This window comes from Rhipicephalus microplus, unplaced genomic scaffold (genome assembly GCF_043290135.1).
Source record: "Rhipicephalus microplus isolate Deutch F79 unplaced genomic scaffold, USDA_Rmic scaffold_12, whole genome shotgun sequence".
Taxonomy (NCBI): domain Eukaryota; kingdom Metazoa; phylum Arthropoda; class Arachnida; order Ixodida; family Ixodidae; genus Rhipicephalus; species Rhipicephalus microplus.
In genome coordinates this window covers 45933528-45960574 of record NW_027464585.1, presented here as the reverse complement: position 1 = coordinate 45960574, position 27047 = coordinate 45933528, and the positions used below count along the sequence as shown (strand labels likewise).

Below are 27047 nucleotides of genomic sequence, written 5' to 3'. Positions count from 1 at the left end.
ATAGATAGATAGATAGATAGATAGATAGATAGATAGATAGATAGATAGATAGATAGATAGATAGATAGATAGATAGATAGATAGATAGATAGATAGATATATAGATAGATAGATATATAGATAGATAGATAGATAGATATATAGATAGATAGATAGATAGATAGATAGATAGATAGATAGATAGATAGATAGATAGATAGATAGATAGATAGATAGATAGATAGATAGATAGATAGATAGATAGATAGATAGATAGATAGATAGATAGATAGATAGATAGATAGATAGATAGATAGATAGATAGATAGATAGATAGATAGATAGATACGCTCAAAGTCTCCGAAGTTCGCCAAGAAATCAGTTAAAACAACGAAGCAGCTGACGTTGATGAATCCTTCCCGCTGTCACGCCTGGGCTTGTCGCATGCTGTCAATATGTATCGCCGTATTCACTCGTGAATTGTTTTTACTGTTGCCAGTGGCCAATGAATGCCTTTCGGTTCTATGTAAACATTGCACGCACAGGTACTGTGTTCCTAAGGACGCGTTAATGTGCTGCTGCGCCTATCGACGTGCTTAACTCTTTCGTTCCCATGGAATTTTTTTTTCGTATACCTCGGAGTTATTTTAAAAGTACTCCAGTGCCAGTTTTAAAAGTACTCCAGTGCACATTGCAACATACCATATTTTGCACAATAAACCTTTCTTTCCAAAAAGAATATATGTTGTAGAGCACAAAATATTTTAGAACGAATAACAATGTGAAAACTAGAAGTTTTGGTTGCCAGATGGTAAACAGTGCATTAAAAACACTAGATATGGAAAAAATATTAAACGCAAAGAAAATTTAGACTATGCATTTTGTAGATAAATGACCCAGGAACCGTACATAAAATAATGAATGTTATAAAAAATGTTTCTCTTCATATAGACAAAGAAAATCTGAGCCGAGGTGCTGCTTCGTTGCTCGTGCCATGCGGTGACGTATTTCATGACTCCAGGGTTTTTCGGGAGACGCAAGCGTGCTCGTACAATAGACCTTTCCCTATTTGTAAACAGTGTGACGTCACTGTGGGCACCCCGCCTACCATACCCTCTCTGGGAGCAGGTGCTGGTTGGCAAGAAAGCTTCGCCGGCAGCATCTTATTGCGTAGCAGAGCTGCCTGTCTGCATTCCTTTGACAGAAATATCTACATTGCTTTGTTTTAAAGTCACTGCTTTTGAAAGAAGGGGGTCGCGAAAGTGTAGAAATCTTCTCGTCGTAGTGCGATGGATGGAGAATCTTTATTTTGAGTACCGAGAGACTCGACTAGCAGGAAGTGGGCTTCACCCACGTAGATGACAGCCATAAAAAAATCTGATCTTTTTCGAAAGTGAACGGTATGAATGTACGCGGTGACTGGTACTTTGAGAAATGTTTGCCTGGCATAGATGTAAGCATATTCGATTTCCATCGTGACATTTGCAATACAGTTTTACACGAGGTACCTCATTGGCGGCAGCATGGTTTTGAGCTGCTGTGCGCGACGTCATGGATAACATTTAACTCATTGCGCGAAATTCGGATCAAAGATGAATGAAAAAAAGAAACACTTCTTGCCATGCGTTAAGTTGAGGTTAACATATCCTCGTGAAAATTAAATTGAAATTCTGCAACTGCGTTTCTCAATAACCCAGTGAAAATTCATGTATTGTAAAACCCGGCAACGTATTCATAAATAATAATATCCGACACAGTTACCTTGCTGAATTTGACACCAATAACGTGTTTTGATACATATATTGCTCCTTTAGGCCTGATACACAAACTTCTACTGCGCATTGTCACTTTATAAGGATCGAGCTGTAAAAGTACAAAGTACATAAGAGACTAAAACCTCAGCTGTTTCCATTAACACGTATCAGGTGTTCGATAATGCGAGTTATAGCCGTAGTGAAGCGTATATGTGCAAATTCTACAACACTACAGCATGCTCAAAGCTCATACGTAGTCGTATATAGCACCCGGAGATTATACACTTTTATTTTTCTGCACGCTGCACATACGCTGAGATGTACCCACCCGGAGATGATCGCGTCAAATGTATTTTTACCTTGACTAAAATGTCAGATCATAAAGTTCTATCGAGAACCAGTTATTACAAACGGATCTGAACGAATACCAGTGTTTTCGCAAACAAGATTCGCGTTATCCTTAATGCCCACACCACACACAATATTCCCAGTTTCACCGTCCGTAAGGATGAACCAATATTGTCGACGCCTTTCAACGAACACTACACGCCACAGTCAACACTCCACATTTTCGAACACGATTCCGCTGTTCCTCGCACAGGCCACCACCTGTGTTCACTTCTCCGAGGTAAACAGCCAGCAAGCCTGGCAAATATTTCATCACGCACTTTACCACACTCCTACAAGTTTTCTGACACATAGCAGAGCTAATGTAGCCACGGTGAGATGAAGATTAAGCTGTAAAAAAGAGAAATAACTTGCCCCAAGGCCCGAGTGATTGCACCCCATTCAGCCACCGGTAGTAGTGTTTTGCAAACCACCGCCTTGCACGTGCACCGGTCACGTCACGCTGTCTTGTACTTTGGTAGAGGTTTATTGATTCAGTAAATTTTCGTTGTCCTGCCTCAAGGGTGTTCAGATGTTCTAATATCGATGAATACACGTGATGTGAATCATTCCTCTATAAATGAGATCTTCAATGAACTTCGATATTTCATCCTACGTCACCTCTTTTCATGAGCCACCTCACTCCGTATAGCTTGGTGTTTCAATATATGCTTTCAAGCATATTCCTTTGCCGTTTTGCGTATATCGCAAAGAAAAAAGGACAATATTGCGTGATGTTCTAAAACGTTCCACACTGCTCTGAAGTCAGGGCAAAGATGTGCTCCGGGGGGCCTTCTTATCGTTAGGAGATGCTCTGCAGTCAGCACTAGCTTACCGCGCCCCAGCGAAGTGTGGACCGCGCACGAACCCAGAATAGGTATAAGAATGTCACAAAGGCCAGAACCTATACGCACTTGCACTGGAGGAGACAACCTGAGGATTTGAACAAAACGAACCCGTGAATGGCTGTGGATGTCTCAGACTTACACAAAACATCGTCGCCATAAAACTTGAAGCTGAGGTGCTGGCATCCGCGAACTCTAAGCTCGCCCTCACTCTATTCAGATGAGGTGGCAAAGCAGTTTCGAGCAGCGTGTTTTTCAGGACTAATTCACACCCGTGCGCGTGACGACGACGTCATATGAGCGAGTAGTGACACTATATGTAACCCTCTGTCTAATATAATGATGCAAGCCAAACCAAAGCTGCTGCAAACTGTCAGAGAACGCTACCTCGACACTTTAAACATGCGGCTTACCTTCGGAAATATTTTTTGTAGAAGGCATTTTCCCCGATTTTTGTAAACAGCTCTCTATTGAATAACTCACATAAATTTCTGGCTATTACTACTGCTCAACATGGTCAAACTGTGGAGCTGTAGTTTAATTAGATATTTGGCTTAGAAAAGTTAGTTTCATTACAGAACTTTGATGTTACTGTAGCATAATCATGAGGGGCACGCACTTCTCTGAAGTTCGCACTTTTCCAACAACGCACGCACACTGGTACGTGCAAAGGTCTGTCAAAAACTACTATGTTCCCGAAACGCTCAAATTCAAATTGATTCTGAAAGATGAGTGGCTGGATTCACGAGAAACAAATTTAACATGCGAAAATTGACAATTAAAAGTGTCAATAACCAGTGATTGATTTGAATAGGCGTGATTACAAAACACTTAAAATAAGCGGGCGAAAGATAACGAGATACCCTTAGCCCTGCACGAGCTCCAGCCTTTTTCGAGCACGTCTGCTTCAAAATATTAGCCACAGAATAAACAATAAGCCAAGGCAACCGCGTAGGCGCATACGCACGTGCTACGAACTAAAAAAAGGCAGCCATTTGCTCTTTTTCTACCTAGGAAAGCAAAAAAAGCAACAAATTTTGTTTCCCGCTTTTTGTTGGCTCAGCGCTATCTCTTGGTTGTCCTCGGCAGTTTCGTGTGCCACCGATACTTATCTTGCGTACTGTTGTCAAGGCTACTGTTTTCCTTGTCTAAATTGGTTCTTCATTTTATGATGCCCACGTGAGGAATGAGTTCGAGTCTGGCGAGTGGTGGAGATAGTGAAGAGAGAAAGATCGCACGCGGTGACTGACTAGGGAGAGAGTGACGTCAACGCGCACACTGCGAGGAAAAATATGACCTACTTGGTGCCGCCCCAACACCTGCAGCCAGGGGAGGGGGTGTGGACGGAGGGACAGTGTTACACAAACTAGTCGAAAAGCTGCTTCGCATCTCAAACACGCTGCGTAGATCTCTCATTCCTCGTTCAGCCGTTCTTGACATGTCAAATGCAATTTATCACAACGAGGACTACATCATTTACGCCATCTACACTTAACAGAGATTGACGATGTCTTCTCCGATTGGGCAGGTCATCGCAAGACGCATTTTAGAAGATTAGTCCATTCAATGGTGCGACGAGAGGCCGTCGCTTGAAACGGTCACTGTACCTGTCGTTTATTGTATTTAACTGCAATTACTTTACTTTTACTTACTCTCGTCACAAGCATGCGCACGAAAAGAGGAAGGGGGTCTCATGACTTTGATGTACATGTGCACAAGCTGTCTAACTACCGCCAATAGTCACATTACAGAGGAATGCTGATGCCAGTGTACAACCCTCCCCCCCCCCCTCAGTCGGATCGGTGAGACCCCCCTCCCCGAAAAAAAAATCTGGCCACCCCCCTGGTCTCTCCTATCGTGTCATCATGTTAAACTGCGTTCCCCACCAAGATGGACCTGTTTTCAGAATTGTAACACTAGCTTTCCTGTTATGCAGTATGAACAACTAGTGGCGGCCACTCACTTCACAGTCAAAGTTTAGTTTGCTGGTACATTCTGGACGATCTTCAGGGCTAAAAGCTGCTCTGCACAGCTTGACTTGGTCCCTGAACCCATCACATTGGCATCATACGACGCTTGCAATAAAAATGGGTATATAAGGTCGTACCTAAACATAAGCTAGGAATACTGCAAAAGTTGTAGTAAAGATTACTAGAAACAGCCTGTAGAAAAAAGGAAGTCTCCTTGTTAGAAGGACAAAGAACAGGGTGACATTATTGCCCAGAGCACTTTTGCATAAACGTGTCCATTCTCGGCCGGTACACATCAGTCCAGTCCTCTGCCGCACGCTCCGCACGCTCGTCCATCAACGCCCTTCTTCTAATATTCAACACACTCCGGGGCCAGAGCTGGCGATCTTTAGAGGGCACAGTTCTAGTACAGACCTTAACAACTGAAAGTCATTCGGTATTCTTAGTTCACATGACCAGACTATGCCATTTTTAAGAAGTGACTCCTGACAGTGAAGAACTGTTATGCACCCACGTTCTATGTACATGTTGGTCGTTCACAAGTACTTAGGCCGCTCTTGACGCAGTTGAGTTGTGATGCTTGAAGTTTCTGCATTTGAGTTTCGCAACATTTCTAACTGTTATCTAAACTGTACCTGAAGTAAGCAGAAGGCCAATCATTGCCAGACATGCATTTCCGGAGTGGAGATATCAAGCGACAGCTGTTTTTTCTGGCACGCCCGCTGGCTGCATACAGCGGGCGTGCCAAAGTACAGATTTTCAGTTATATCTATGCAATAACTAAAAAAGCCCAAAAAATACTAATGCGATCCGCTGCAAACGCATGCTTGGAAGTCGTTCACGAAGGCGTACCAAATTGACAACTGGGAATTGTGTGTTCCCACTTATCAGTCAGAGAAGTACCAGGTATTGCGTTTGGCGGGCCACCCTTTTGCCGCGGCCACCAAAACGTGAGAAAGGCAGCCGCCTCCTATTGTGGAGATAAAGAGCACGCCCTGCTGTTTCCGTGTGCTGGACGCTGCGTGGCTGAAAATGCTCTACTGAGCACCGCTGTCCTTCCGGTCCGCGCAGAGATGCGACACATGGCGTCTTCGTACCCAGGTAAAAGGCACAATGTCGAGCTTCCGCTGATTATGGACAACAGACAATCACGCTGTGCGTCTCTGACTTATGAGCCGCCGACCCTCAAATCAGCACCAGATGTCCAGGCTTGGACCATCGGAGGCGCCTTGACCGCGACAGCCGTTCGACAAAGCATGGGTAGTCGGCCTGAGCAGCGAGATGACAGACTCGTTTCACGCCGCTCAAGCAAGATCCACCGGAGGACGCAGCATCGCCGGGACCATACACGTGTCCCATTTGTGTATTTGTGTGTGTGTGTTTGTTGCGGGTTGTACCGGCATAATGACACTGGTGTGTGCTGCGCGACATGTTATTAGACATTGCCGTATGGGCCTATTCCCCGATATAGCATTCTTGGGGGATGGGACTGTATTTATTCAGCCCTCGCGGGCTGCTCAGAGTGGTTCACGGAGCTTCTTCAATAGACAGCCTTTTTCAATGTAGAGCTCTCAATGTAGAGCTTTGGGACAAGGAGCCAGTGCCATGTATAAAATGTGAATAAACCCCCTATACGAAGTTCAACTTCCTCCTGCCTCGACATCTTGATCCTGGATCTCCTGTGCCGTGAACCCCAGTCGCAACACAGCCAAGTGCGGCCGGCAGCTTTCGGTGACAGTCTGCATAGCTGAAAGCGCGATGCAACAATCGTCAGCATTGCTTGTGTGGACATTGACACAAAGCAAAATAGTTGATATAAGTTCATGGATGTCTAAACTATAGATTTTTTCTCACATTTTAGAGTTGTGTGCACACGAAGAAAGAAGCACCAGTAACATGTACACCTACGCGGTCGACACGATCGGCCTAATGCTTGCTGGGCCGGACACTAGGTAAAACCACTCTCGACGCGGTGAGTTGGGATTGCTAAAGTTCTTGCATTTGAGCTTCGAGACATTTCTAACTGTTACCTGAAGTAAGTAGAAGGATAAGCATGACGAGACATTCATTTATGCGGTGTGACGAAATTGAAAGATAGCTGTTTCTCTCGCCTTTGCTGCGAAACCTTCCGAAGCGTTCGCGAGAGCTCCTTTACGTTTAGTCAACTTGGTGGCATAAAAAATTTCCTGTTTCTGTTAGGAGTGGCGTCCAGCTCCTGGCTCATAAACGCTGCAACATGGAATCGCTATAGCAATGCACGACTGATGCAAATATGACCAATATACGCGGGGGCATGTGAAAAAGGTACTTTAATTGCTGTGATACGCACGTGCACCACAAAGATTGCGTATGCTCGAGATCTCTTAGTGTAGCATCTATCCGTGCCGTTGAATCAAGCGTTTTGTATTCAACGACACCGAAGCATATCACGGCACACGCATATAAATGCGCACGCTTCGCTGGTAGAAACAGTACGTGCTCCAGTATTCACTAGCGCTTTCCAATGAAAATTTCAGCGCTTCTAGTGCTTCCCAGCGTGCACCAACATCACAGCGGTAAAGCCAGTGCCACTACCTGTGCGACACAGCTATTTCCCAGTGCAGCCAGTGAAGTACCAGCAAATACCAGCGTGTACCAGTGCCGAAAAACGTACTGGCATTTCGCTGGGAATGCTGTTTATTGCAATAGGAATATTTTGATTGTTTTTCTCTAATGTCAATTAAACATCTAAAAGCTTGGAAACCTTGGGCAAATAATGTTTTAAGTTATGAAGCGTGGAAGCTTGGGCAAGTTGGTAGGACATAACTGAATGCAGGAACAGCGCACCCTAGAAGTAGTTACTTCGTGACTACGAAAGCGTAGTTACGAAGTAACTACTCCGTAACTACGCTTTTGTAGTTACGAAGAAACTACTTCTAGGTTGCGCTGTTCCTGCATTCAGTAATGTTTTAAGCCTATAAGAAACCGGGACACATTGTTCAAGCCGTTTATCGTCAGTCACCTGAAGCCGTCAAAGCACTTAAACAACACCCCAACTTTTGTCACCAAATCTCTTTGTGAAGAAAAGAAACTATATTATTTCAACCTATTCCATTCAAATCAAGGTCGTACGGAAAACGTTTCAAAGGCACATAACAGTACGCTTAGTAACCCACTGGAGGCATTAACAAAAGCTGTAAAAGATGGTGAAAAAATTGAAGGGCCTGATTTAGCTGATGCATTTAAGAATTTCTTCTTGTCAGTTCTTCGCACCACCACCAGTAGTACTGCTTCAAAATACCCGAATAATTGAAACAACCAAACAATACTTCAAGAGCCAATTTTAGAGGCTGAATAAGTAGCGACATTTTTACACTCTGATTAGCAAATCCACTGACACTGACAATATTTAAATAAACATCTTTATTATGTTATTGACATACTATCACCCTGTTTAACATACATTTTTAACATACGTTTGCGCGTAGGACATTGCCCGCAAAACATGCAGACAGCAAAAGTGACCCTTATGTATAAAACGTGTCCGATAAATTACATGTCTAACTTTAGTCCTATATTGATTCTACCTGTCTTCTCGCAGTGTCTGGAGAAAATTCTGAAACGTTTGACCTCTTTTACTGACAAGTTCAACTTGATTATTTCAGCACAGTATGGCTTCCGGCAAAATAAATCTGCTGAGCTCGCGCTACTGGAAAAAAGAATACATTTTAGAAGCTTTTGAATCCTGAAATATGGTACTCGGTATTATTCTTATATTTCAAAAGACTTCAATTTTATTAGTCATAAAATTATGCTACAAAGATATTATTACTCAACTATCTCGGAAAATTGGTGTTATACACCACCATTGCTACTACTTCCCTGTTTCTGTGAACTTGCGTAATGGTACACATAACTTTAATGCGCCCACACTAAAAGACGTAACAGCGACAACTGCCCGATAGCGGCAGCGCACATAGCTTTTGTATCTTTTGGTGGGCGAGAGTTTCCTTATCCGGCGCTCGGTTGAGGAGTGTCGACGCTGCGTGCAGGCGTAGAAGCGGCGTCGCACCGTGCCGCCCCCCCCCCCCCCCCCCCGCAGATAGGTGCCCTCAGATTTAAAGAGCATTGGGGACGTGCACCTGGCACCCGAAGCGTGTGATGTAGGGCGCGGGTCGAGGCGTTGGATGCTGTTCTGGATGATTTACTGGAGGCGCACAGGAGTCGGCAGTTTTCTCGGAGATAATGCATGATGGCTTCAGACAGTTGATGGAGACGCGAACGTGCCTCCCACTGATTTGAAGGGTGAATGTTTTGTCTTTGCGGCGGATGACTTTGTAGGGTGTGGAGTAAGGTGGTTAAAACGGCGCATGTTCTGTGTCGTCGCGGAGAAAGGCGTGCGAGCACCTTGCCAAGTACTCGGACACGAACAAGGTTGGCCAGGTGTGACGTGCTGCTGGTGACGGGCGGAGAGAGGTCATTGTGTGACGCAGCCGGGCGAGAGCGTTTGTAGGGTCTGAGCTGGGGTTGGCCGGAGTCGAAGCGGAGAGAAGTTACCCAGGTAGGCGAAGCCGCTCTCAATATACAAGTTCTGCAGGCGTTTCTTGCATGTCTGGTGAGAAGGTGGCACGCAGACCAAGAGTGATGGCTGGCAGATCCTCTAGCCAAACTGCGTTGTGGTGGCACGTGATGGCTGCCTTGAGCTGGTGTTGAAAGCGCTCGAGCACTGGCTCGATCATCTTGTTGGCGTAGGGGTGGTAGCTGGTAGTCCGTGAGTGTTCAAACCCGGCGAAAAGCCCGAGGAGAAGAACTGAAGCTCGAACTGCGTCCTTGATCGGTCGGGACGCGACGAGGTGTGCCGAGCCGGGAAAATCAGCCAGTGAAGATGCATTATTAAACTTCTAAGCGCAGAAAACTTCCGACGACAAACACAAGAGACGAGGACGAGCGCAGACTTTAAACTAAATTTAATAATGATACTCTAACGCTCGTATATATGTTACAAAAACGATAAGATCACTTGTTTAAGCAGAAAGAAACCACAAAAACAAAAAAACAAAACCAAAAGTCAAAAGGGACTGCAAGAAACCACGTCCTCGTCCCTTGTGTTAGTTGTCGGAAGTTTTTGGCACTGAGAAGTTAAATAATGCATTACCAACTAGCCCAATCTCACACTTCGGTGAAGATGGCCGAGGCGACGTCTTCTGCGGTAATGCTTTCAAGTGGCAACACTTCGGGACAATGTACCGATTGATGGCGGTGAGGCAGTAGTGATAAGGCCCAACCGGTGGAAGGAGGCGAATGATGTCAATGTGGACGTGTTGAAACCGTTTCTATAGCAGGAAGAATATCGCGAGCGGGAGGGGGGTGACATGCCGAGTGATTTTAGCACACCGACATGAAATGCACGTGCGTGCCCATGTGCGCAGTCTCGTTGTATTGAGGGCCAAACATATCTGTCAGTCACAAGGCGGGCAGAAGCGCGGGTGCTGGGGCGACTGAGGTTGTGTAACTGGTTGAAAACATTGCGGTGATGCGGCGCAGGGACACATGGTCTCACTCGGCCGGTGTATATATGAAAGTAGAGAGTGTCCTCGTGACGGCGACTTGTTAAATTTGAAGACAGGAGCCAATTTGGAGGAGCTTCTGAAATCCGGTGTCCATTTTCGGAGCGTTGGTGAGGGTGTCGGTGCTAACGAATGGCAGCTCGATGGCGGAGACGCCCGAGAGTGCGTCAGTCATAACAGTATACTTGCGCTGATGTGTTGGATATAGGTGGTAAACTGAGCGATAAATGACAGTTGGTTCTGTTGGACCGGTGGCAGTTTTTCGCGTCGTTGCGAGAAGGCAAAAGTGATAGGTTTGTGGTCGGTGTAGATGATGGAGTGCTGTGCCTCGAGAATATCGCAAAGTGTTAGATAGCTTCGCAGATGGCGGGGAGCTCTCTGTAGTAGGCTGGCCATGTTGTCTCGACAGGGGCTCATGATTTGTCGGCGATGCCTGTACACAAGGCTGTTTTCGGGCTAGAGAGTTTCTTAAAAAAATGCTAACGAGCACCAGTTCAAGCCCACGCGCTGCATTAGGCAGGCTCCGACAGTAGTGCTGGAGGCATCTGTGAAAAGGTCCCTTTTGGGCCTTTTCACAGATGCCTCTAGCATCACCGTAGATGCACCACCACCTCTAGCACCACTGTAGATACCTCTACCACCACCGCCTTCAGGTGTGAAAGTTGAGTGGCGTTACAGAGGGCAGCCTTACAAGTCTTGGAATGATTGAACTAGAAGTGGTGTCCAATTCACAGGATTGTCACCTCGCATGCCAGCCAGCAAGTCATAGAGAGGGGCCTGGTATGTGGCCGCTTGAGGCACGAAGCGCCTATAAAAGTTGAGCATGCCCAGAAAACGGTGAAGGTCTTTCGCGGTTACGGGCCGTGCGTAGTTCTTTAGGACCAAGATGTGGTCAGGCAACGCTGTAGTCGCTTCCGAAAAAATTCAATGGCCAAGAAACGCGACGCCAGGGCGCCAAGCGTGCTCTTTTGGACGTTTATGAGTAAGCCGGGGTCTTCAAGACGTTGAAACACTTGTCTAAGGTGTCGGTGGTGATCCTTTTTATTGGGGAAGAAAACCAGTATGTCGTCTCGTAGACTAAACAGAAGTCTAGGCTACGAACGACCTCACCGATCAAAGGTTGGAATAATTGTACTGCATCGCGGAGGCCCAAGCTCGTGGAAGGAAATTCGATCAAATCGCTGGGCATGATGATTGTTGTCTTCTGGACGTCATCAAGGTTCACAGGCATTTGTGTGTAGACCAGGCCGACAACTTAGAATATGATGCTGCCGTGTAAGCGGTGGGAAAAATCCTGTATTAGACGAACGGGGTACCTGCCTGCAATGGTACGGGTTTTGAGGGCGTGATAGTCTCCACGGGGCCGCCAGCCATCAATCCTCTCACGCAATAAATGAAGTGGTGGGGCGTAAGGTCCCACCGATTGGTGGGCAGTACGTTCGCAAAGCATCGCTTCAAACTCTTCTTGGGCAATTCGAAAGCGGTCTCGGGCAAGGCGATGGGCACGGCAAGAGACTGCGGGGGCGGGAATGGTGCGTATGTAATGCACGGTTGAGTGGCATCCCTCCCGGGGACGCCCGCTAGGTCGTGTCAGGTCAGGAAATTCTGCAAGGATGGCGTGATATTGCGATTTGTCTTCAAGGAAAAAAGCTTTAACGATAGGCTGTTGGGTGGTCGTGCGTTGGCTGCCACGCACAGTTTTTTTATCTTTTGGTGGGCGAGAGTGTTCTTATCACCCGGTGCTAGGTTTAGGCTCGAATGTCGACGCTGCGCGCAGGCGTACAAGTGGCGTTACACCATGCCGCCGCGTGCTCATGACTCACAGTTTTCTTCTTTAGTGCATTATTCTTTTCTTGTATGGGCCACAGCGACAACTGTTGTGAACGCCCGCATGCGCACTATAGCGTAGCGGCCTATCTAATCGGCAGCGCCACCTGCGGCGCCTTTACTCAGATAAACTCCAAGCCCAAGCGAGGGCCGGGGTCACGTTTTATCAATCTCGCTCCCGCCTCCGGCGCGGTCGGCACGTTTTCATGTTCGAATAAAGCGCATTCTTCTCGTTCACAACGCCTCTCAGCCTTCATGCCTAGCCCGCCCAGCCCTCACAACTGGCGCAGTCGACTCCGAACCATGCCTGGAACGTCGCCTTTTGCCCGCCTCGTGAAGTGATCCGCCGGACTAGCCGCGCGGCGCTCCGTCCTGTGTTTACCGTCCGCCGCCCGATACGCCTTTCGGCCGCTTCGTCCGAGTCATTTCGTGCCTTTGCCTTTTGTTTCGCCGACCGTCGTGCTGACGCCCACCCGCCCGATGAAGTAGCTCGCCTGCAGAGCCGAACCAACTTGACCTGCCCGCCTTTTTCGTCTCTCGTGAGTCTTGTGCTCCTTCTGCTAATTTCTTGTGAACGCCATGCCGCTTGTGAACTGGAACGAGGCTACGCCTGAGGACCTCGCCGGCTTTACAGCAGACTTCCTCCGTGAAGAGTTGGTTCGCCGAAACCTGGACGCTACGGGGCCGAAGGAAGAAGTGATCAATCGTCTCCTCGCCGATATAGCCCAAAACCGCTCAATGACGCCTTTGTCGCCTTCCCCAGATTCCTCAGCGTCCAGCCAGCGCCCGAACACTACGCCGCTTCCTTCGAGCTTCGATGCAGCCCAAAGTACCGAGTTGCTGACGGGTTTACTTCAACAGCTCCTTCAAGTGTCACAACGCGCTGCAGCGCCAGTTCAGGTCACGACCCTTCCAGACCTGTCCGCATCGCTTCCTACATTTAATGGAGACGGCAGCATTTCAGCGTCCCACTGGATTGAAGAGTTGGAACGAACTCGAAACCTAGCTTCGTGGGAGCCTTCAACCGTACTCGCCGTCGCTCTGGGAAAGCTCCGTGGAGCAGCCGCGGATTGGAAAGCAGTCATTGGCCGTCAGTGTCCCACCTGGGACGCCTTCAGGCAAGCTTTCTTGGATCAATTCAGCGCCAAGCAAACCTTACTACAGTGGCAACAAGCTGTTACTTGTCGCGTGCAAGCGCACGGAGAGAACCTGGTCCACTATTCTTTGGCGAAGTTGAAGCTCATTTCGGGATGCCCAGTCACTCTTACCGACACTCAGCGCATAGAGTACGCCCTTCAGGGCATTTCCGACGAGAACCTGGCCACTACTATAGCAGCACAACGGCCAGAAACCGTCGCCGCCTATATGGACATCGTAACGCAGCTTGACCAAACATTGAGCCACTTGTCTCGTCGACTCCCACGCCCAGGGTATTCAAGCACCAAACTAGTAATGCCAAGCCCACAGGTGCCCCACCACAGTGAAGAGGGCACGAATGTTCAGGCGGTACCAGACAAAACAAGACAGCCGCAGCGAATCGCAGCCCTACCACCAGACCAACAAGAGGCTCGGTACCTGACCATCTCTACGAGGCACGGCGCTCCTGCCTACCGTTCTGGCCAGAACTTGGCCGAAGCCGTGTGTTTTCAATGCCGCCAAAAAGGACATCTAGCTTCAAAGTGCCCATCCAGAGCTACTGCCACACAGTCTACAACGCATCCTTCGCCAGCTCTTCACAGCACACTTTCCGAGACCCTTGATGGATCGCTGGTCCAATGCGCCCTTGTAAACGCCACAATTGCTGGAAGCGGCCAAGTGGACGCATTTCCAGACAGTGGTTCCAAGGTGACACTTGTTTCTCGTCACCTTGTCAGATCTTTGCCCCTCCTGCCCTGGACCAGACCCCCTCTAGTTGTCGTTGGAGGAACGACAGTGGCTCCTGCTGGTGCTATCTGCTTGAAGATCTCTGTGGGACCCATCACCGGTTTGGTGGAAGCCGCCGTCCTCGATAACAATGCCATGCCACTTATATTGGGGGAAGACTGGTTTGCTGCCAGTCACGCACAGTTGGTGTTCCAGCCACCCATGCCAACTGAAATTCGTCATCCCACCACAGGAACAAGTGTGCGGTGCTATGAGCGACTGTTGCCCAGGATGTCGAACGCTGTTATGATCCAGGGGTCATCTTTCAATTACCATGTATCTGGACACCACAGCTCAGCAGGCCTCCAGCGAATGCCACTCCCAGGCCCAGATGAACCCCCGTGGTTAGCACTATCTTGTCAATATGAGGTTTCAAACACCAACGGCCCGTCTTCTGAATGCAGGCGAGGTGCTTCTTCAACAATAGAGGTTTGCATTGACCCATCCTTGCCTGCCGCTCAGGTTGGTAGCCATTTGCCAGCACATCAACAACGGGAAATCACGAGCATTCTTTCGAAGCACGCTGAAGTATTCGCTCGTGAAGAGGATGACTTAGGTCTGTACGAGGGTGTTGAACACTCAATCGACCTTCTTCCCGATGCTGTGCCATACAGTCGATCCCCTTACCGTTACTCTGCTGCAGACCGTCGTTTTCTTGAGGCTCAAATAAGCACACTCCTTCGGCAAGGCATCATTCTACCAGCCTTAGGACCTTGGGCATTCCCCGCAGTGGTTGTCAGCCGAGGTAGCAAGAAGCGCCTTTGTGTTAACTATGTGCCCCTAAACAAGATGACTGTGAACGTCGTGCAACCACTTCCACATGCGGATGACATCATGGATGACATTGCTGGGTCACAGTACTTCGCCTGCCTTGACCTAAAGTTTGCTTACTGGCAAGTTCGCGTTCGTGAGGAAGACCGGGCAAAAACTGCTTTTGTGACCCACTATGGCACCTTTATGTGGACCCGCATGCCATTTGGGCTGAAGAACGCACCTGCCACTTTCCAGCGAGCCATGCAGTCAATTTTTGCTAACCTGCAGCCCCATTGCCCAAAGTGCGGTGTGCGGGTGTACTTGGATGATGTTCTGGTTTTTGCGCCAACTTTTGACGAGTTTGCAAGGTTACTCGACGAAGTACTTGGTGCACTCCTTGCCAGTGGATTCAAAGTTTCACTTGACAAGTGTAAGTTTGCTTTGAAGTCTATCAGGTTTCTCGGATTCATTTTGAGCAGGGACGGCAAGCAGCCTGACCCTGCCAAAGTCGAAGCCATCATGAAAATCCCACAGCCTGCAAACAGCAAAGCAGTTTTGTCATGGCTCCAGACAGCAAACTTCTATCGCCGATTTGTGAAGAATTTCTCTCGGATAGCAGCACCGTTGCAGAGTCTCATACGGTCTGAGGAGTTTGCCTGGACCAGCGACTGCAATGAAGCCTTTCAGCGAATTCGCACAGCATTAACAGAGGCACCTGTACTGGGCCATTTTGATCCAGACGCCCAAACCACAGTCACAACAGATGCCTCAGGAACCGCAATTGGTGCTGTGCTCTCTCAGAAACAGTGTGGAAAAGAAACTGTGATCGAATATGCGAGTCGTGCACTCACGGCCGCAGAGAAGAAGTTGCATAGCAACGTTTGGGAGTGTATTGGTGTCCACTGGGCGGTTACGATCAAGTTCCGACACTACTTGCTCGGCAAGAAATTTTGCCTGTTGACTGACAACTGGACCGTTGCATGCTTAACAGCCAACATCAGGCCTTCACGTCGTTTTACGACCATGTTGATGGATCTTACAGAGTTCGACTTCACTGTGCAGCACCATCCAGGCCGTCAAAACGTGGTTGCTGACATGCTGTCACGATTATCTGCAGCAGTCCTCCATCAGACACAGTCTCTCGCAGCTATGCAAGCAGAAGACAAAGAGTGCCAGGACCTTCGTCGCTCTCTGTCATCTTCAGAATCGTGGGACCATGACCTTGCCATAATTGATGACATCCTGTACCATAGTGACGCGACTTCAGGTTCTCAAGCTATTGTAGTGCCAGCAAAGATGCGCCAGGCTGTCCTGGAGGTTGTTCATGACGGTGGAGGCCACATGGATGTAACCCGGACACTGACCAAAGTGAGAGAACGTTACTGGTGGCCAAACCTTACGTCTTCAGTGACCCACTACGTCACAGCATGCCAGATCTGCCAAAGCAACAACCGCCCAATATCTAAAAGTGTTGGCAAAATGGGTCTCATGCCAGTGTCGGATGTTCCTTTTGCCTTAATTGCCATTGATCACATCACAATGCCGGCTGCTTCAGGAAAGAAGTACATTTTGGATGTCATTGACTTTGCCACGCGTTTCATTGTCCCAGCGGCTGTAACTTCAACATCAGCTAAGGAAGTTATAGCACATTTACAGTCGGTGTTCTTCCGCTTTGGTTGCCCTGATGACTGCATGTCTGACCATGGAGCAGCCTTTGAATCTCACCAGTTTAAGCACTTCATGCACATGCACGGTGCTGAGATTCATTATTCAGTGGCATACCGCGCAGCCAGCAATGGTCTTGTAGAGAGAAGCAATGGGACTTTAGTCTCCGTTCTTCGTAAGCTGTGTCCAACGGCCCAGACCTCCTGGGCAAGCAAACTCGAAGAAGCTGCTTTTGCCATCAACACAAGCTATAGCGCCAGCAGCTGTTTCTCTCCATTTGAACTACTGTATGGATACGTCCCCAAGCTCCCATATCAACGCCACCGTCCCGCCACAGCCAGGACCCTACAAGACCGTCTCCTAATGCTGTCTCAGAACCGGGCCGTAGCAGCAAGTAATACCGAGGAAGCACAAGGGAAACGGAAGACAGCATATGATCAGTCCCATCGAGACCACTCCTTCCAAGTCGGCCAGTTCGTCTGGGTGCGCCGCCAAGAGCCTGTAGCAGATGGAACTGGAAAGTTGGCACCCAAATTCAAGGGAATATACCAAATCACCAACCAGAAAACACCCGTTACGTTTGTCGTTAGCCGCGTAACTGGTCAAGGTCCTCGTGATCGACTCCAAGACAGGATAGTGCACGTCTCTCAACTCAAGCACTACGTGCCACCTTATGTCGAGCCTTACATTGTGAAAACCCAAGAGTGGCCTTTGTGTGACTTATCTGGCTCTCCCAGTGTTGGCAATGAGTTATCTCAACCACCAGTTTCCCTTGGCCCTGCAGTTTTGCCTCCAGCGGTACCCTCCTCGCGACCTCACCGCCAAAAGCGCCCACCCGAGCGCTTGAAGGACTATTCTCTCTCGCAGTGAAGCCACCAAGTAGTGCTCCTTTCCTAGACCAATGGGACTTGGTCAGACAAGGAGGGGCCGGATGTGAGCGCCCGCATGCGCACTATAGCGTAGCGGCCTATCTAATCGGCAGCGCCACCTGCGGCGCCTTTACTCAGATAAACTCCAAGCCCAAGCGAGGGCCGGGGTCACGTTTTATCAATCTCGCTCCCGCCTCCGGCGCGGTCGGCACGTTTTCATGTTCGAATAAAGCGCATTCTTCTCGTTCACAACGCCTCTCAGCCTTCATGCCTAGCCCGCCCAGCCCTCACACTGTAAACGTTAGAAAACTTACCATCTTGGAAAAAAAGCTTTGCGTCTTGCCTAGAATTACCACATCACTACCACACAATCGAATGATTAAAAAACACTGCATCATTCAGGTAGCGTCAATATATGATTACAAACCAAGTCGTTTATATAGGTTGTGTTTATTGAAAAAAATAATAATATGTTTGCCTGATTAGCTAGGTTAGAGAAACATTTTCCTGTTTATGATGTACGTCAACTTCAAGTGTGATATATATTAAAATGTAGAACGAAATATGAAAATCAACTGTTAATGTTTCAACTGCCTACACTACTAAGCCACACAATTGGGGAACATAACTTTGACATATGTAGCATATCACTGAAATAAAACAATTCCGACTAGTATTTATTAATTGATGTGCCTGGCGACCACATTGCTTATGCCTGCATTGCATTATTTCATTTCATATCTTTTTAACGTACAGTGTGAAACCCTCTTCTATTTTTGTTGTTCTTAGCCGCACGTCTTCTGTGCTGCCCTGTGTACCAGGGGGTGAGGGCTACTCAAGTGGTTCTCACAGCTTTTACCTTTGCTCATCGTAGTATGCTTCTATTGCGGAATAAAATTTTTTAGTTTTAGTTTCAGTATGCTGCACGGTAGAAAACACGAATGATAAAAGAAAACGACAAACTCAGATTATGAACTGAAAGATTATTTATCACACACTGCGCTTGCATATGGCAAACAGGAAAAACAAAAATTGTGAACCATCTCCCCGAAGGGAACCATGACGTTATGCGAAGCAGCAGTGGTGCGCACGCCGTTGACCTGGCTGGAACAGGCGTTGACGTGGGTGCTTGAAGAACGGTTTGAAGCGAAACTCGGCGTAGCGTTCACTTGAGTAAACGTTTCTTTGAAACGCAAAGACACAAGAGGCGGATTGGATTTCCTGTAAGTTTAATCGCAGAGAAACGATCCGAAAAAGTGTTTTCATTCAACGTCTTGTCAAGCTTTGCGACGGTGGAGAGGGTGAAACGAGGAAGCAGTGTGTTGTGAGCGGGTAGAAGAACAACACCACCTAGCTGCGTAGGGTGGAGCTGGTACTTTTTGGGAGTGTGAGAGAGAGAGAGAGAGTGACGTCAACTCGCTGCAGCGACTTGACCTACTTAGCATCATTCCAACAACCGTGGCGGAGGAGAACGTGGTGTGACACGTTGGCATGGAGATACAGATGGACAGCGTTACAAAGGCTAGTGAAACAAGTGCTTCGCATCTAAAAAGTTAGCATTGAAACAAATCACAAATTTCATACACCTGCAGTACAAGACAGAAAACCAGATTCTTTACAAAAACCCGGAATATAGGATAATGCCTACTTTGTTCCTTGCGTTCCTATTGTGCCATTTTCATATATGAGCATGAATTAGAGGTTAAGAAGAACATTTATGGTGTTTTTATTGTGCCTATAAATGCCTATTTTGGGTGTTCGTGCCTGAATGCCTATAAGTGGCTATGAATGCTTATTTTTCACAAGATTGCCCACGTCAGGGCTATTCAAGCCCAAATTTTGTTTTAGAGCGTGGTGTGAAACCGTTATTCATGTAAAAAAGCAAACACTGATATTTCGGAACCCCATAATGTTCAATGAAAACAAAGCTGAGGTGCTGCGAGCGAATCGAAAAGGACCGTTAGGAATGCAAACGACACTATTTCTGCGCCCCTAAGGGGAAGCACGTCTCAGTGTCAGCAGGGGAAGGAGGAGAGAGAATTAAAGATGGGATAGCAAAATAAAAGTGACGTCTATAGCCGAGGATGTGGTGACCACCTGGATTGATTTGTGAGGTTTAACGTCTCAAAACCACCATATGATTATGAGAGACGCCGTAGTGGAGGGCTCCGGAAATTTTGACCACCTGAGGTTCTTTAACGTGCACCCAAATCTGAGCACACGGGCCTACAACATTTCCGCCTCCATCGGAAATGCAGCCGCCGCAGCCGGGATTTGAACCCGCGACCTGCCGGTCAGCAGCCGAGTACCTTAGCCACTAGACCACCGCGGCGGGGCGACCACCTTCTACAGACAACTGCCCAGTGCCCTCAAGGAACTGAAGAACCACTCTGAAGACTTGGGTGTTGCGGTGGGAAAGGAACAGCAGATTTTTCTGGGCAGCCGCAGATAGCTGGAGAACGAATTAAAAAACCATGGAGGGCCACTGATGAAATCCTCTTAATGATTCAGTGGTGGAAAAGATCACGAAACTGTTATACTTCATACAACAATGCTTGATACAGGTGCCGGCATGTTAACCATCAGTGGTGTATTTAGCATGCATTCGCCATATGCATGAATACGCTTGCTTGATATGAGATCCCTTGACATATGTCTTTAAGCGGCAAAGATGGAAAAATTTAGAACAGTGCTTCAAAGTTTGTCCTAAGCCATTTCTTAAAAATGATAGTGGTAACAATATGAAAAACAAAGTAGGATGGAAATTACTATCATTGCGTCAAACTAAATAGTAGTTAAAGCTCATGCTAAAACTCACATTCGAAAATAAATGTATCTAAACCGACCTGTTAGCGCAACGGTAAATAAGAATTCAGAATGTCATATCAGTTACGATTTTTCTATTCTTTTTTTAGCTTCATGAAAGAATAAAATGGCCTTAAAGAGAACAAAGTGTCTTGTGTCTATGAAAGCGTGTTTTCTTTGACATTGTAACCCATCTGCGTCAGCGCCTTCAGGTAAAAAATTGTGATGTGCATGCGGCTTTTGTTTTTTTGTAATTTACTTTTTAAGCGCCTGTCTCTAGGTGACATAATAAGTTGTAGTCAGACACTAGAAGTTCTTGCGTGCCCAACGAAAAGCGTTCTACAGCGGTAATTTTTCAAACTGGTTCGCTACGAGCCACCAAAGCACGATGTGAAGAAGCATGCTTGAATTCATGCCTCTCGTCCTATGTAGCCATCGCGACCCACACTCCTTCCCTGCTCTCTTTGGTATCGGGGCCGGAGAATCGCATGACGCATACGCACCAAGAAAAACATGCGTAAGCAAGGTCACGCGTGCATGACGTGCCCCAGCCTACTCGTGCGTGTACACCATCGATGTTGTGTCGTTTCGGCGTTCTCTGTTGTGTATTACCAATTTCTTTGGTATGGATCAGTCAGTGCGTGTACTTTAGTAGAGGCTGGCAAAGATCATGTATTATGACCGCGATACACCACGTCACTCCACTGAAACTGCGTTCAGAGATGAGGCACCAAACACAAGCTAAGCGTTGTCAAAGGTGGCGAAAGCACGATGCAGAAACGACGAGAAGACGAACGTAAGCAAAATGGCTAGTAGTAGCAGTAGTAGTAGTAGTAGTAGTAGTAGCAGTAGTAGTAGTAATATGTGTGGTTTTGTGTAGAAAAACCTGGATATGAACATGAGGGATGCCGTAGGGGAGGTCTCCGCAAATTTTGACCATGTGGCATTCTTTAATGTGCACTGACATCGCGCAGTACATGGGCATTTACTTTTTCGCCTCCATCTAGATGTGACCGCCGCGACCACAATCGAATCCGCAGCATTCTGGTCAGCAGCGCAGAACCCCGTAGCGACTGGTCCACTAAGGCGGACGAGAAATGAGGGCTGATTAGTTAATAGCGCCTCGAGGCTATTCAAAACAAAAATAAAAATAATAATGAGCTGAAATTTTATTTGCGTGTTTTATAATTTTTTTCAGCTTTCTTTCATTACACTGATTCTGAAAGGGCCGTGCAAAGACACAGAGAAAAGAAAAACATAGAGACAAAGAGCGGCGTCTTTCTTTTCCCTTTGTCTTTGCGCTTCCTTTTCAAAATGGTATGAAGCAGTCAGCCCAAACCAAAGTACTCCTCATTCATGCTACACAACAGAACAGACAAAGTGCACCGTTTAAAATGCAGGATATAATTAGGAGACTGGACCTTTTTCATCTGTTTTAAGATATATTTAGCGTTTAACGAATTTCTGATGAAGAGCGTATGGTATGCGACGTCAGCCCACCAATTTTAGCGTAAAGTAGCGGCGTTCCTTGCTGTACGTCACTCCGTAGATATAGAGCCGCACGCCCTCGAAAAAGGCAAGGCGTTCATTAGAAATTCAGCGTTTTTTCACGCCATGTAATTTTGCAAACCTTAACATAAATGATCGGGAGTGCTTAGTGCACCATTACGCTTGTCACCTCGAAATGCCCAAATCTAGTAAGGGGCCCTTCAATGTGTTCACCGATAGGGAAGAAGCTGGTCCTACGCGATTCGACCTAGCATCCCCCTCTTCTAGGGTATCAGTGGCCTGGTTATTTGCCCCAGCGCTGCCGTTCCCAGCCACAACAACACTAAACAGACCCGGGAGAATGTTAATTCAGTGGTGAACTTGACGCACAATGCGAGACAATAAAACGAGAGACCACATACTGTGACTCGCCTGTGAAATGCATGCCTGTGTTCAAGCATTGGTACCGTTCTGCAGTCTTAAACAATATCATTTTTTCCTGCTTCTTGCCTTCGATACAAGTCACCGACGTCGTTGTATTGGGGTATTTCGAATTTGTAGAAGTTTATTGTCCCTATAATTCTGATTTTGACGGCATAAAACAGTGTTTTACCTGCCTGACTTTGGTGCCTAAAAGACACTTTTTAGTGTCTACAAATCCGGCATCTATTCATTACACTTGTGTGCGAATCACCACAAGCTTCCAAAATCAAGTGGGTCATCTGAGAGAAGCTGGCTATCCGGATTCGCTTCTTGTTTCTTTGGAAGAAAGCATAAAAAAGGAAGAAAAAGCTCAGGAGTGGAGACAGTGCTAATCAAAAGGGCAAAGGCAAGCGCGAAATGTTGCGGTGATCCTTTACATGTGTGGCGAGAGAGAGAGAGAGACGCTAGATGGTGTCGTGAAGGTGGTCGATGGGCATGCTGAAATTCGCCACTTTATTGCTCAGGTCGCAGCTCAGCGGCGGTGGCTGCCAGCGTCTGACGCGCCCTGCGCGTGATCCCATTCTCTTCGAGCAGCAGCTATAGGCATGCGCTGGGTGCGCTGCGCGAGAGGCGCGTTGCTGTGGCTAAGAAAATGGTGATGATGATGGAGGCGCTACACAAGCACCAGCTATCACACCTAATAAAAAAGGTCACACAACGCATGGGTGCGCAGGCTGTTTTTTAAATGCGAAGCATTTCTTAGTGAACTTCGGCGACTTTGAGCGTATCTATCTATCTAGGACATTTATCTAGCCTAGGACTTTTAGCTCTCCTGGCCGTTTGGATAACGGTATCAATATCAAACTTCGTTTGGCATAACATTGCTCTATGCCCCACCTCGGTGGCCTAGTGGCTAAGGTACTCGGCTGCTGACCCGCAGGTCACGGGTTCAAATCTCGGCTGTGGCGGCTGCATTTCCAATGGAGGTGGAAATGTTGTAGGCCCGTGTGCTCAGATTTGGGTGCACGTTAAAAAAACCCAGGTGGTCAAAATTTTCGGAGCCCTCCACTACGGCGTCTCTCATTATCATATGGTGGTTTTGGGACGTTATACCCCACATATCAACAATTAACATTACTCTATGACAAGCATATTTGTCTAGTCATAACATAAAAATCATGATATGTATGTCATGAATCTCATAAATATACAATCCATGGTCTTGCTGCTCTTGCGGTGGTTTCATTCAAATGACATGTTGGAAAACTGGTATGGTATAACATGATTGTATGGCGGACACAAGCGACAAACTCTAACATGAAAATCATGACATGCGTGTCATGTAACAACATGACTACATGTCACGCTCATGGTGCGCTGTCGGCTATTTCGCTAGCGCCACATTCACCAAATTTATTATTACGGTACGTGAATGAATCCCCAATGCATGTGACCAGAGCAAACATGATAATCATGAGGTGGGTGTCATGTAACATGACCGCACTCCACACTCATGATGCACTGGTGGCCGTTTAACTAGCTTCACTTATACAAAGTTTGGTATTATTGGACGTGAATGGATGACGTAAGTATGAGACTTGTGCAAACACAATAAAAATGAGATGTGTGTCATGTTACAACATGACTACATGAAACGCTCATGATGCGCTCACGGCCGTCTCGCTAGCTTCAAATATACCAAATTCGGTATTACGTGACGCGAACGGACGGCGCAGGCAAAGGACACATCCAAACATGATAATCATGACATCTCATGTAACATGACTACATGCCACACTGATGATGCGCTCACAGCTGTTTCGCTAGCTTCACATATGCCAAATTTGGTATTACGTGACGTCAATTGATGACGAACGTATGTGACTGGTACAAGCATGATAATCAGGAGATGCGTGTCGTGTGAGAACATGACTAAAGGTCAGAGTCAAGGCGCGGATACATTTCGACGTGACGCGGTGCGCGTGCTCGCCGGCGTTGCCTTGCCAGGCACCGGGGCTCCCGTATACTCGCAGGCGCTCGCTGCGTCGCTTTTACGCATGCGCGTTTCCGAGAAATCGGCGTCCATCCGTCTCAAAAAAGCAGACGCCGAGCTGTCTGAGTAATGCATTGTAGCCAAATGCAGCATGTCGTGCCGGTTGCCGTCGGGCCGCACCGGTCGCGCTTGGCGTCCGACTATAGAGTGCTCGTGGTTTGCTAACGTAGCAAAACGTAGTATATTGCGCCATTAAATATGCACTCGAGGCTGTTTCGCTAGCTCCACATACGCCAAATTTGGCGTTACACGACGTCAATGGATGACGAAGGTATATGCCTGGTGCAAACATGATAATCATCACGCGTGTCATGTAAGAAGATGACAACATACCACGCTCATAGCGTGCTCGCAGCCGCTTTGGTAGCTCCCATATACTAAATTTGGCCTCACGTGAGGTGAATAGATTACCAAGGTAAACGGCACTTCAAACATGATAATCATAACACGAAAGTCGTGTATGGCATAATTTACCTCCAGCTCGTAACGCTGTGGTGATTCGAAAGTGGCATTTACACCTTGATTGATTGATTGATACGTGGGGTTTAATGTATAAAACCACCACATGATTATGAGAGACGCCGTATTGGAGGGCTTTAGAAGTTTGACCACCTGGGGTTCTTTAATGTGCACCCAAATCTGAGCACACGGGCCTACAACATTTCCGCCTCCATCTGAAATGCAGCCGCCAAAGTTGGGATTCGAGCCCGCGACCTGCGGGTCAGCAGCCGAGTACCTTAGCCACTAGACCACCGCGGTGGGGCGGTATATCAACCTTACTCATTCGTGCTTCGTATATCATCGATTCGCACTGTACGTGGGATCTGCCAATTTTTTTCTGCACCTCACAAACCTTCTCTGCTTGCCAAGCTGGCATGTGGAAGCAGTAATCCTAAATTCTCCTGCAATGTCAGGCACAAATCCTAGTTTGTGCGATGCGACACAATTGTAGTATACAAATTTCGCTATCATGTGGTGTGTGCTACATTGGGCAGAGTGGCAGGCACCTCAGTGAGGGCCTGCGTGAGCACGCACGGAAGGTACGCAATGGAAATACACCATGAGCACCCATGGTGTCTATGTGTTTATTTTTCTTTGTGTGGTTGTTCATACGGTGTGACGTTGAGTGTGTAGTCATGACCCACTCGCGTGAATATTTAAGCAGAAAAAATGACACGGGAACGGGGCGACAGCGTGATAAAACTATCAGTTGCCTTCCTAAATAAAGAGCTGCAATATCTGGCAAATGGCGCTTGTGTGCAATGATTCAGATATTCTGCCTTAGGCTTCGGGTGTATGAAATTTGTAGTTTGTAGAAATGATAACTTTTGTTTCTCTCTTTTTTTCCTTTTTGTCATATATAAATGCAGTGCGTGATAAATAAACCTTCAGTTGATACACTCCACTTGTTCTTGTCTTTTCCCATCCTTGTTTTTTACCGCGCACTCTACTTGGTCACGTATCACCATCTGGCCAATCCGTGCATTTCTTATATAAACACTCGTAGTTTAGAAGCCCAACACGTTAGACTAGAACGCCATTGCCACCTGAAGCATGACAAATGCCGCCGTAACGTGGGCAAAGATGCTGCACAGAGAAGCGCACTTGCGAATTCTGAAAAGGGTCTTTTACGTGACCGCGCACAACGTGCTGTCGGGACGAATAGTTGCGGTGAGTGATGACATCCGGAATTCTCGCTGTCTTTTCACAGACATTTTTTTTTATGTGCAAACCGCTGCAATCTGACATGTGGCAAAAATGAATTAGAGTGTTCTAATGGCTTACTTGTACTCAGACTAATTTTTGGTGTCAATTGAAAGGGCAGTATTCGAACTTGCGAGTCAGTGTATGTATATTTTCTCGTAGGGCGACAGTGGCGGTCCGTTGTTCTGTTCCAAGCATGGCACCAGTTGGACGGTACAAGGTGTCGCTAACACAATCCTGAAGTCTACTGATTCAGGAACACTGTGTGGAGTCGGCAGTGATTCCTTCTGGAGCCGAGTCAGCACCCACCTAGCCTGGATACACCATACCATTCGCGTCATGTAGTGCTTTCGCCAGGCTCTCGCAGCGTACGCTGTCTGCCAATGTCTGACATTCTCACGAAGGGGCAATGAACTTTCGTTTAGCAGAAAGTGATGAAAAATAAACAGTTGCAGAAACGCTGTTTCGCGAGCACTGTACTGGCTTGTTCTATCACCATATTTCTTTTTAGCACTACCACCTGCTGTTTGTCTAAAGCAAAGAGTTCATGAGAAAATGGAGTCCTCAAGCGATCGATGAGAAACTTCTGAGCACATAACGTCGTTTTAGAGTCATTTCGACAAGCAGAGTAGCAGCTGCCATCCTGAGGGTAGCAGCTGCCAATCAGGGTAGCAGCTGCCATCATGAGCAGCAGACTGACCGCAACTTACTGAGTGAATTTTTATGAAAGCGAACATGGTGATGGTGGCCTCTGTGCTCTGGCGGCTGCCGGCAGCGCGTTCCAGCGTCATTTCGGGGCGAGCAAAACAACCAGTCATAGCTGATATCAAACGGCAAGATTGCAACCACTCTCCCTTCAAGGCGGTAACTGACTCTCACGTAATCGCCTCGAAGGTGGGGGACGGGGGGTGTCGCAATCTTGCCACTGGTTCCATATCAGCAATGAATGGTTGTTTTTTTCGCCGCGAGATGACGTGAAAAGAGACTGTGGTTGCTATCACTTCCGCTTGAACGCGCTGCTAGCAGCCGCTGGGGCACGCAGGCCACGCGTTCACC

At 47.3% G+C, this 27047-nt stretch overlaps 1 protein-coding gene across 4 annotated transcripts in view; it reads left to right on the top strand.

Annotated features, from left to right (window-relative positions):
* Window positions 1–26454, top strand: part of LOC119166787 (chymotrypsinogen B) — a 1014345-nt gene extending 987891 nt beyond the window's left edge. For all 4 annotated transcript variants that reach the window (XM_075882532.1, XM_075882530.1, XM_075882531.1 and 1 more), the window contains one exon: window positions 26154–26454. In XM_075882532.1, coding sequence (XP_075738647.1) covers window positions 26154–26232 — 79 coding nt within the window. In that variant the 3' untranslated portion in view covers window positions 26233–26454. The remainder of the gene's footprint in view (window positions 1–26153) is intronic.
* The last annotated feature ends 593 nt before the right edge of the window (window positions 26455–27047 follow it).